The 12,498-nt window shown below is 47.2% G+C and overlaps 1 protein-coding gene across 1 annotated transcript in view; it reads left to right on the top strand.

Annotated features, from left to right (window-relative positions):
* The first annotated feature begins 3,823 nt into the window (after positions 1-3,823).
* The window catches only part of LOC128405369 (17-beta-hydroxysteroid dehydrogenase type 6-like), a 29,442-nt gene continuing 20,767 nt past the window's right edge, over positions 3,824-12,498 (top strand). Inside the window, exons 1-2 of the mRNA XM_053371912.1 lie at positions 3,824-3,908; positions 5,036-5,357. Coding sequence (XP_053227887.1) covers positions 5,045-5,357 — 313 coding nt within the window. The 5' untranslated portion in view covers positions 3,824-3,908; positions 5,036-5,044. The remainder of the gene's footprint in view (positions 3,909-5,035; positions 5,358-12,498) is intronic.

The following is a 12,498-nucleotide window of genomic DNA, read 5'->3' as shown; positions in this document are numbered from 1 at the left end:
AATGAGCAGTATGCCAAGTGGGGATTTGAACCCAGGTCTCCCAGGTCCTAGTCTGAAACTCTAACCACTAATAATAATAATAATAAATATTATTTATATCCCGCACTCCCCAGCCGAAGCAGGGCTCAGGGCAGCTAACAACAATCAAATAATCCCACATTCTAAAAACATTACATTATAAAAATTAATTAAAATCAAATTGATGGCAACCGTTAAGCAAAATTCTGTGCAGATTGCCAGAGGAGGGAGTCAGGCTGCGCCCTGACCAAAGGCCTGGTGGAACAGCTCTGTCTTGCAGGCCCAGCGGAAAGATGTCAGGTCCCGCAGGGCCCTAGTCTCTTGTGACAGAGCGTTCCACCAGATTGGAGCCACAGCCGAGAAAGCCCTGGCTCTAGTTGAGGCCAGCCTAACCTCTCTGTGGCCTGGGACCTTCAGGATGTTTTTATTTGCAGACCGAAGGTTCCTCTGTGGGACATACCAGGAGAGACGGTCCCATAGGTACGAGGGTCCTAGGACGTATAGGGCTTTAAAGGTTAAAAACAGCCCCTTAAACCTGATCCTGTACTCCACCGGGAGCCAGTGCAGCTGGTATAGTATAGAGTTGGGTGTCATCGGCATACTGATGGCAACCCAGCCCAAAACTCCGGACAAGCTGGGTGAGGGGGCGCATAAAGATGTTAAAAAGCATCGGAGAGAGTATCGCACCCTGAGGCACTCCACACACCAAGGAGTGGCACGATGACAATTCCCCCCCAAGCGCCACCCTCTGTCCCCGACCAGAGAGAAACGAGCGCAGCCATTGAAGGACTGTGCCCTGGATCCACACGTCGGCAAGGCGGTGGTCCAGGAGTTGGTGATCGACCATGTCGAAGGCTGCTGACAGGTCTAGAAGAATCAGCAGCCCCGACCCGCTTCGATCCAGCTGCCTGCGGAGATCATCTGTTAGGGCAACCAGAGCCGTCTCGGTCCCATGACCAGCGCAGAAGCCGGACTGGAATGGATCCAGAGCCTATGTTTCATCCAGAAACCTGCCAGGCTGTTCAGCAACCGCTCTCTCAATCATCTTACCCAGGAACGGAAGATTCGAAACAAGGCGGTAATTGGATAGATCTAAGGGAGGCGGGTGGCATGGGATGCGGGTGGCGCTGTGGGTAAAACCTCAGCCCCTAGGACTTGCTGATCGCATGGTCGGCGGTTCGAATTCCCGCGGTGGGGCGCGCTCCACGGCGTTTCCGTGTGCGGCTCTGGCTCATCAGATGCAGCTTTGTCACGCTGGCCACGTGACCCGGAAGTGTCTGCGGAGAGCGCTGGCTCCCGGCCCCTAGAGTGAGCTGAGCGCACAACCCTAGAGTCTGGCAAGAGTGGCCCCTACGGGCAGGGGTACCTTTACCTTTACCTAAGTGTTCTAATGATGTTTTCTTTAAGAGTGGGCGCACCACTGCCTCCTTCAATTCCCCTGGGAATATCCCAGTGCCAAGGGATAAATTGATGATATCCCCCAGGGGGGCCCGCACCTCGTCTGGACGCGCTCTAATCAGCCAAGACAGGCACGGGTCAAGAGGACAGGTGGTGGGCTTTCCAGCTTGGAGGAGTCTGTCCACATTCGCTGGGGATATCCGGTCAAAGTGGTCCAATACTGGACCCGAGGACAGTCGAGGGGCCTCCAGTTCCTTTAGTGTATCCAACTTGGCAGAGCAACAGGACCTTCTCCGCAAAAAAGGACCTCCGCAAAAAAGGACCGCAACAGGACCTTCTCCGCATGGCAGAGCAACAGGACCTTCTCCGCAAAAAAGCTCACAAATGCCTCACAGCTGTGTTTCAAATTTGGCTGTCCTTCAAGGGACGTTAAAGACCTGATTATACTAAATAATTGTGCTGGGCGAGAGCTAGCGGATACAATGGAGACCGAGAAGTAAGACTTCTTAGCAGCCTTCACTGCCATCCCATAGGTTTTTATAAAAACCCTATAAGATGTTCTTGAGGCTCCGTCACGGGCACCCCGCCATACTCGCTCTAGCCGTCTGAGATCCCGCTTCATTTTCCGAAGCTCCTTGGTAAACCAGGGAGCCCGGTTTCTGCGGGGTCGCAGAGGGCGCTTAGGTGCGATCTCATCGATGGCTGCCAGGAGCTGGATATTCCAGCCCTCAACAAGCTCAGTCAATGAGTCGCCAGGGGGAGAAAGGTCCCGCAAGGCTTGGTGGAATCTCTCAGGGTCCATCAGCCTCTGCGGGCGAGCCCAAATCGGCTCGCCACCTAAGCAGGGTGGGGGTGGAAAGTCAATCCTGGCTTTCAGAGCGTAGTGATCAGACCATGGCACCTTCATCGAAGGAGACATGATCACATCTATACCAACGCCAAAGATCAAATCCAGCGTGGGGCCCGAAACAAACTGGGAGAGCCCTAGTGTTGCCATGGAAGATGCCAGGTCCAGAGCCTGTGAGGAGGGAGTGGCTTCAGCATGGATGTTGAAGTCCCCCAATACCAATAGGTTAGGGAACTCCAAGGCCCAGGGAACTACACCACACTGCTTCTCATTCTCCAACACTGGAACTCATGGACATCCAATGAAGTTGCATGTTGGAAGGTTCAGGAGATAGGGATGCCCACCCACTTGGATGGTTTTAAAAGTGGATTGGACAACCAAGATGTCTATGCTCTGCCTCTGCAGCTGGAAGCAAGAGTGGGGACACACAGGGACCTAGCAAGCCTTGGAGAAACCAAATCCCAACCCCTGCTCCACCATGAAGCTCACTGCTCTATTTAGCCTCCCTCGCAGTGTTATTGAGGGGAAGGAGAAACGAAGCAATCAGCTGCTTGCAGCAGAGGCAAGCTAAAACAAGTATAAACAATAGCTCTAGCTAGCTGCTTATTCACTGAACAACCAAATGAAGAGAAACAGTATGATCCTATAAATATCTAGACATAAGCAACACTAAGCTCAGATATTGTGTAAGCCCAGCATTAGCATCCAACAGGTCATATGCCTTATTTTGCCATCACTGCATCACATATTGCACTTGCTCAAGGTCCAATCCCCAATTTGTTTTGTTTGTTAATTTTATTTTTCGAGTTTTCAGTTTTACAAAAGATCTGAAATGCAGTACATCTTCAGAAATAAAAACATAATTTGATTTCCCTCCTCCCCTTCTGTTTCATCTTCTGGTTTCACTTTTATCACTGCATTTCCCCTATAGTTCCTTATAATTGTTACTGTCTAGTTTCCAAATAAGTTATTATTTAACTTCTTGTGTTGTGTTCTTCCTGCTAATGTAGTTAAATGTTTGCAAATATTTTTTAAATAATCCACGTATTTCCCCCATTCTTTAGTGATTCTTTACTGACCTGATTTTTAAACACATATGACATATTTTGTCATGTGATGAACTGGAGAATACAATGAGAAGTACAAGATCAAGAGATGTTTTTCCAATTTAAGCAAATCAATTGTGCACATCAGGAAATATAGCTCCACTTTTTGCTTTCTTTCTTGCCCTCTCTCTTTCTCCATTTATAAGAAGCCCATAAAAGTGTCTTTTTATATTCATAAGAAAAATGTGTGTGTGTTTGTGTGTAGATGTGTGTACACACCACACACACACACACACAGAAGGGCAAACGTACTTGTATTTCTCCTCTTTTTTCTGAATTTAATGAGCAAATATTCCATGCCCAGCCTAACTGGGAGGATCTGTTCCTTCCTAGTACAACCTAGAGGGCATCAGAGGTAGAAGCAGAGAAGAAATCTGAATTCTGAAACTGGTACATGCCCCCAGCCAATGGGAAAAGGCCTCCAACACTTCCGGACTGAAGGTTTAAAAGTCCAAGCATTGGTTGTGTAACACATAGGACACCCAAGTTCAGGAACAACACCCCATCAACTGCCAGCAGTTGAAAGTTCTACAGAGGAGGTAAGAAACTCATAAAAATAATTGTTCAGTCTTTGATTTTCCATTGCTATGTTTAAAGGCATCTTCTGACATCTGTGCAAGGACCAAGGTTTGTGCTTGTGCTCCAGCACACTCTTTCAGGGCAGCGATGATGAACCTATGGCTCAATGGCTGTGTTGCTTAATCTTGTACAGTCATACCTTGTGTGGAATGCGCTTCGTGTTGAGCACATTCGAGTTGCGCTCCGTGGCAACCCGGAATTAACAGAGCTAATTACATCCGTGTTTTGCCACTTGCGCATGTGCAGAGGCTCAAAATGACATCATGCGCATGCGCAGAAGTGGCCAAAAATGGCGTGTGTGCAGACGTGCCATCACTAGTTATGTTTGATACTAGATGCAAACGGGGCTCCAGAACGGATCCCGTTCGTATCCAGAGGTACCACTGTATTGGCTTAATTTAATGTGTGCGCGTGTGCAGACACAAGGGAATGCGCAAAGCCTGAGGGAGAGGAAAGCAGACAGGGGAAATCCGGGGGGGGGGGGAGCTGAAGTGAACAGAGAGTGAAGAGTGGAGAGAAAAGGGTGGCCAGCCCTCAGCCAGAGGGTTATGCTTTCCCTGGCAGTAATCTGGACCTACAAACCTACAGAGTCTCTCCTGTGTCAATCAGAGTTGCTTGATCCATGATCCAGGGAAGAACAAAGATGCTTCTTGAGAGCTTAGAGTGAAGAGGGGGTCCCATTGGTGTTTGTGAGCTACCCAACATTAAAAAATGTGTGGGTTAAGTATTCTGCTCCAATGTTAACCTGCAGAGAAGGGAAGGTTCTTTTTGAATGAGTGAGTTTCATAGCACTTTTATGAAACATTTATTTAAGTGACATTAAGCACTTTCCTACCATACTTGTGCATTTTTATTATGGATACTCCACAATAGAGACCTTGATTGAAAGCAACACAGGCCTGCGGATCCTGATGCTACTTCTAAATAAAAAAGGTATTAGGAGATCTAATTGGGGATTCCTCACATATGTGTCCTTGACTATAACATTCTGCATGATTCATATTCTCCATGGAGATTTTAGCTGCCCTGCTGTTGATGCACAGGAGTGCCTTTGGCCCTTATACTCTGTCTGTTATCTTCCCTGCAGGTTTCAGCCATGTGGCTCTACCTGGCTGCCCTGCTGGGGCTTTACTTCCTTCACCGATGGTACCAGGAGAGGCAGACGGTGGGGAACCTGACTGAGAAATATGTCTTCATCACGGGGTGTGACTCTGGCTTTGGAAACCTACTTGCCAGGCAGCTGGATGCCCGGGGCCTGCGGGTGCTGGCAGCCTGTCTCACGCAGAAGGGGGCAGAGCAGCTGAGGAAGGCCACCTCAGAGCGCTTGAAAACCACCATTCTGGATGTCACCAGTACAGAGAGCATGGCAGCAGCGACGGAGTGGGTGAAGGAGCAAGCAGGAAGCAAAGGTTTGGCCAAACACAGTTCATTGAGTATTCTATTCTTATGGATATCATAGGCTGTATGTTGCATCCAATGTTTGGCTGCTTCTGAAACCAAGAAACCCACACTTTCTCTTCCTCACCAGTCTGGTAACATTTCCTTCTTTCCTTCCTTCCTTGTCTACATTTCATAAAATCTAGCACTGATGGGTTGTAAAAGAAAACAAAAAACTCAAAGTGGTTTACAAAGAGTGTAAAACAATAAAATGATCTGTGGAAACAATTAAAAACAACTACCTAAAACATTCAATAAAATAAAATCAGCAATAAGGTAAAAATGGATTATGACTTTCAACATTCAACATGTATGGGTAGGCTTCTCTAAACACACACAAAAAATTAGGAGGTGCCTGCCTGATGCCCATGGTCTGGGGGTTCCTACATGCAGGTGCTGCCACACTCAAAGTTCAATTTCCTACACCTACGGAATGGGTATTATGTAACGGTGCCAGTTCTGCAGATTGAAGTGGTCAATTGGGCATATATAGGATAAGATGATCTCGCAGGTAAACTGGTCCCAAGCAGTTAAGGGCTTTATATGCTAAAAATTTGCCTGGTAGCAAATAGGCAATCATTGCAGTTCTCTGAGCAGACGTGTTATATGCTGGCAATGTCTCACTCCTGTCAGCAACCATGCTGCAGCCATCTGCACTAACTGCAACTTCTGGACCAAGTGCAAGTGAAGTCCAAGTGCAAATGGTAAATTTTTGCAAACTTGACTGGTGTTATGTACCACCTGTAAATCATTTTCATTAAATTCTCTTTTAGGGCATTACATGCCGTAAACTTCATACCAGTGGTCCGTAACTGTTCCCAGTCAGCCATCATAATATTATGTCCAACATCTTGTGCCCATTTAATCATAGCGGATTTCACCGTTTCATCTTGAGTATTCCATTTCAACAGCAAGTTATACATTCTTGACAAATTCTTAACTTTAGAATCTAACAATTCTGTTTCCAATTTTGATTTTTCCACCTGAAAGCCTAATTTTTTGTCCAAGTTATATGCCTCCATTATTTGATAATAATGAAGCCAATCTCACACTCTGTTTTTTAATTTTTCAAAACTCTGCAGTTTTAGTCTATCTCCCTCTTGCTCCAGAATTTCCCAATACTTCGGCCATTTGGTCTCCATATTGAGTTTTTTCTGAGCCTTTGCTTCCATTGGTGACAGCCATCTCGGGGTTTTATTTTCTAACAGATCTTTGTATCTTATCCAGACATTAAACAGTGCTTTCCTATGGCCAAGCTTTCCAGGTCCAGGAATGTTCATAGCTGTCAAATCACACTAACTACAGCTGGTAAAATGCCACTACCTGAGCTTCCAGTGACACAGCTGGAACCGGAAGAACCCCCAAACTGTGAACCTGCTCCTTCGTGGGGAATGCAATCCCATCCAGGGTGGACAATTGACCAATTTCTCTGACACAGGAACCCCTCACCCACAGTGCCTCTGCTTTGCCAGGATGCGTCTGACCTCTGCGTCCATGGCTATTGCTGTTTTCCCACTCTTTGAGATGACGGGTTCATGCACTATCCACCCAAAATGTGTTCCAAAGAGAGACCATGAGTCTTTTCCCACAGGACTGCCCCCTTCTGGGTGGTACAGGTTGCCAACACCCGCAGACCCCGGGCATCAAGATGCCTGGCAAGGTGGTTCCCAAGGCCAGCGGAACAGCCGGTGATGAAGACATATTTCTCCGTCAGGTTCTCCACTGTCTGTCTCTCCTGGTACCATTGGTGAAGGAAGTAAAGCCCCAGCAGGGCAGCCAGGTAGAGCCACATGGCTGAAACCTGCAGGGAAGAAGCTTGCAAGAGTGAGGGCACACAGGCACCTAGCAAGCCTTGGAGAAACCAAATCCCAACCCCTGCTCCACATGAAGCTCGCTGCTCTATTTAGCCTCCCTCGCAGTGTTACTGAGGGGAAGGAGAAATTTTGCATGAAGCAATGAGCTGCTTGGAGCAGGCGGAAGCCAAAACAAGTATACTTTTATAAATTTTTATTCATATTTGCACATATATCCAGGAAAAACATAAACAAAAAATCCACCACATACCTTATACAAATTATATCCACTTCACAAATCATAAATAAAATACATAACTGAGTTAGTCTCAACTGAGCCTTGGACTTCCCTCCACTCCTTTGGTAAGTATCGAATAAATTATATAGTCGCGTACTTTTTAACTCTTTTACATAGGCCTTTCCCGCTGTTAGAGTTATTTCAACCCGCCAGTGTCACCTGAGATTTAGATTCCATATACATTAAATATTTCTTCCAATTATCATGAAATTTCTGTTCGTCTTGGTCCCTTAATCTTCCTGATATTCTATCAAGCTCAGCATAATTTATCATTTTAACCTGCCAATCACTTATGTTGGGTATTACTTCTAATTTCCAATTTTGTGCTAACATAATTCTTGCAGCTGTCGTAGCATATAGAAACAAGATCTTGTCTTCTTTTTGCCAAAACAAGTATAAGTAATAGGTCTAGCTAGCTTTTTATTAACTGAACAGCTTAATAAAGAGGAACAGTATGAGCCTATCTACATCTATAAATATTGTGCAAGCTCAGCATCAGCAGCCAACAGATCGTATGCCTTATTTTGCCATTATTGCACCACATATTGCACCAGACGGATCTGAACCAAAGAGAAGGGGCCATGCCAATGTCCTAGCAATGCCCCCCCCCCCCCCGCTTAGGAAGGCATGTTTGCCTCCTGTGATGTTACTTTGGAATCAACTCCAAAGGGTAATTAGGAGTCCTTTCCATCTCACTAATTTGTCGCTTGCTGGCAGGAGAAGGAGAGCTCCAACATTAAACTGTTTTGCTCCATCAATCGCCTCTTTAGGGGGAGGGGGCTGGGGGCACTGAACCCTCCAGGCTCTCCCTCGGCGAAGAGACCCTCCAAACTTGGCAAGCCTCCAAAGGGAATACTGACATCGGACAACATCTCGACATTGCTCCACCATCCACCGCTGCTGCCTTCCCATTGCCAACCCTCAATCCGTCTTCCTCCTCCCTGCTCCCGCCTCCTGCCTCACACTGGCTCCTCCTTCTGCCTTTCTTGTGCGTGTGTGTCTTTCGTGTTGGCTTTGGAGCCGTTGCCTTTCTGGTGAAGAGCATGTTAGGCTCTCTTGGGCTGCCTCGGGCCCGGGAGCAACAGGAATCGGGCCTGTGATCGATGGGTTGGACATATCTGCTGTATGGGGAAAATATAAAAATTTACTTGAACAGAAAACACCTTGGTGGCTTTCCCCATTAGAAGTGATACCTTTGAAAAAAATAAATATGAAAAGTAATAGGGTGACATATAGAGAGCTGTTAACCGAGGTGGAACATCAGGTGAAACTGAAAGATTTTGAAGAGATAAGGGATTTATTAACAGATTGGTTACAGTTTCACCAATTAAATGATATCTTTAAGACAGTCAAAAACAAAAAGATCTGTTAGAAAACAATTTGAAATTATTGTCGAAAATGTATAAATTGCTCTTGGAATGGTACGCAAAAGATGAACAGGTTAAATCCTTTTATCTCTTGACTCCCTACTTTAGCATTCCAATCCCCTATAATGAGAAGAACATCCTTCTTTGGTGTCACTTCTATAAGGTGTTGTAAGTCTTCATAGAACTGGTCTATTTCAGTTTCTTCAGCACCAGTAGTTGGTGCATAAACTTGGAGTACTGTGATGTTAAAAGGTCTGCCTTGGATTCGTATCGAGATCATTCTATCATTTTTGAGATTGCATCCCAGTACAGCTTTCGCCACTCTTTTGTTGACAATGAGGGCCACTCCATTTCTTTTACGGGATTCTTGCCCACAGTAGTAGATATGATGGTCATCCGAACTGAATTCACCCATTCCCGTCCATTTTAGTTCACTGATGCCCAGGATGTCAATATTTATTCTTGCCATCTCATTTTTGACCACGAGCTACTAGGATTGCGTGTTGAGTCCCACAGTGCCACCCCCCAAAATAATTCACACTTCACACTTCAATTTTTGTTTAAGGTTTTTGGCATAATTTTTGGCCACAACTTTATTCAAATACAAAAAATGTGAGTGGTTGCTTAGGCATTGGTTATGACTATCTGTCCTTGCCCTCAGGGACAGAGCTGGCCTTCCGGACACCAACGGAAGCCAGCGTGGGAAACAAGTATTGGGTGAGAAAATGAAGCTGGGCAACAGTCCCTCACCTCTCACCCTCATGTTCCTGTGGGGCTTGCACGGCCCAAGTCCGGCTCCACGGACAAGGACGAAAAGAATGGCAAGCCCCTGGATTCCTTTAACGGAATTCCCTTTCCGCATCATTTGGAGGGATAGGCACTTACCCCTCCAAGCACCAATTTAACCAATGCCTAACCGCCATGGAGCCCACAGCTCACCGCCAAACCACTCACAGCCCCAGCCAAGACCTCAGCTTGGCCACTACCGCACCTATCCAAGCCTCATTCCCAGAAGCAGAAAGGTGCACGCCATCAGCTCGGAAAAAGGATGGCGCCTGAAAAAGAATCTCAGGGTGAAAAATCACATCTCCACCCAGCTCAACGATCTTTTTAGATACAGCGGAGTTGATGCGTTTTCTGGCCTTTCAGTGGCGGCTGGGCAACGACTGCCCCTCCAAATGCGCCGTTGCAAAAGCTTTGACCAAAATATTTTGCTGTCGGCACCACTGCCCGCAGCTTCTCCAGGTCACCCAAAATTGCAGCACGTGGTGAAAAAACAGTCCATGGAAACCAGGTCGTTCTCACCCAGCTGCACCCCAACAGCAGTGGGCGGCCCTTCCAGCAGCACCTGCCTCCGAATCATTGGCAGGAATTCTGGCCGGCGCATTCCCCGTCTGGACAGCCAAGGCAACTGCACATGTGGAGGAAGGCCAAGACCCGGTCCCAATCCGGACTGCCGTGCACTGATGCCAGCCCAATGCATGAGGCTGTGCCCCACCATCCAGATGCGGACAGCTGCTAAACCTAAGATAAAACAAGACACCAATAATGTTAACGAACATAACCTTTGAATGCATTCCATTTCCAACGACCTGTATTTTATTTCCACTGCCTTATTAACACGCTTTCCGGCCTTCACGGTGGTAGTTTGTCTAGGCATTGGTTCCCGACCAGCTGCACCTGACCTCAGCAGGGCAGCACTGACGACTGGGCCCCACCATATCGTCAGTACCAGCAAACATTGTGGGGGAGCAATGAATCCCAAGGCAATCGCATCCCGCCAGGTGTCGTTCCCCATAGGGGAAAGATGCGCCCCATCTGCCCTAAAGAGGGCAACAGCCTTGAAGAAAATAGCAGGGTGCAATATTACAGAACCACCTAAAGCAAGGACCTATTTTATTTTATTTGTTATTTTATTTTATTTACTTTATTTATTTTATTCTATTGTCCACCACCTTATTAACATGCTTTCTGGCCTGCTCGGTGGTAGTTTGTCTAGGCATTGGTTCCCGACTAGCTGCACCTGACCTCAGCAGGGCAGCACTGACGACTGGGCCCCACCATATCGTCAGTACAAATAAACAGCGTGGGGGAGCAATGAACCAGGATCAGACTCCAGCTCACCCCCAAATGCTCCCAGGGACTCTTGCGTGGCCCTACCCCTCGAAAGGGGTCGACAAAAACATGGCGAATCCTTGGATTCCCTTAGTGGAATATCTTTGCGCATTGGAGGGAACAGGTGCTCCAATCCCCCCCTCCAGACCACCTTGAACCAATGCCTTAAATTATTTTGAGTCCAGGGAGAGCTGCCATCAACTCAATCCAAGCCCTCTTGCATGCAGGGATGCAGACTTATGCTGGAGGAAGACAGCAAACATTCTCGCCCAGCTGTACTACCAGCACTGCGGGAGGACCTGCACAGGTCACACTCGACCGCACCAAAGGAAGCATCTCCTCACAAAGCATTCCCCATCTGGACATCCAGTATATGTTCACATGGGCAGGAAGACTGAGATGGCGCCCCAGTCCAAACTCGTCATCATGCTTGCCAGCCTAGTGTACAATGCTGTGGCCCAAATGTGCACAGCTGCTCCTATGAAAAAAGGAAATAACAGACAAGCATCAGCACAGACATCATTGTGACACTTCCTGATATAACCCTTGTCAGCGTCAGACTTCCAATGACCCGTATTCACAATCCTGTCTCCTGACAGGCCCCCAGTGTGCAGCCTTTGCAGCAGCACCTAATCGTAAGGAATGAGGCATGTTCAGCGGTAAGCAAGCCGCAGGCCGTAATAACTGGTGCACAACGTAAGCACATTGATGCCTGGCTAACGGGGACCCATTTTCATGCACTAGGAGCAGGCCAGCCCCCAGGGAATAAAAAGCCAAATATTCTGTTATCCATAACCGGGCAAGGGCCCTCCTCACCTGTGGCGGGAAGCCTGATTGTGGCACTCCTGCCCACTAAGTCTGTTTTTGAGTTCCCAACTCTAATGACAAGCTCCAAAGGATAAGGAAAAGTCCTGAAGCAATAAGCCTCCAGACTCTCAGCCCGTGCTGGCTCCAACAACCATTTTCCCAACCCTCAGTGCAAAAATGCAATGGACTACTGAAAGGAGTCTCGCCTTGATCTTTAACCAGCAGACAAGTTTTAACTTGTTGCAGATACTGCATAGGTAAAAATGACCGACTTCCTGCCCACTGTCCTATGAGGTTGGAGCCTATTCCAACCTTCCAAGGCCCTGCGCACTACAAACTTTATACAAGGGTCTCTGAAAAATAAAGCTTCAGTGTAACAGACATTGCAGCAGACTGAATTCTGATAGTTATAACCGCATGCCCAATCTGCAGCAGGTGGACCAAATACTGCAGGATCTGCTCAGAGGATGGGGGCCAATTCATCTGAATGGCCGAGGACTGCCAGCTTAAGGCTAAGAAATCCATCCAGGCCTTCCCATAAGAGCTAAAGCAGAAGGGGAAATGGAAGCTGCTGCTCTCTGTAATTACTAATTGTTGTCAAAATGCCACAGGTGGTCTGGAAAAGTCTGGCAATAGCTGAGTCTGGAGCCCAGGATCTGAAGCGCTTCATCTGAAAATGGGATAGAGTGTCAGTGACATCATTAGAGGATCCCGAAATTTGGAGAGTAGAAAG

The sequence above is a fragment of the Podarcis raffonei genome, chromosome 2, assembly GCF_027172205.1.
Source record: "Podarcis raffonei isolate rPodRaf1 chromosome 2, rPodRaf1.pri, whole genome shotgun sequence".
In the NCBI taxonomy this organism is placed as follows: Eukaryota; Metazoa; Chordata; class Lepidosauria; order Squamata; family Lacertidae; genus Podarcis; species Podarcis raffonei.
Note: the sequence above shows the minus strand (reverse complement) of the source record. Positions and strands in the feature narration are given on the sequence as shown.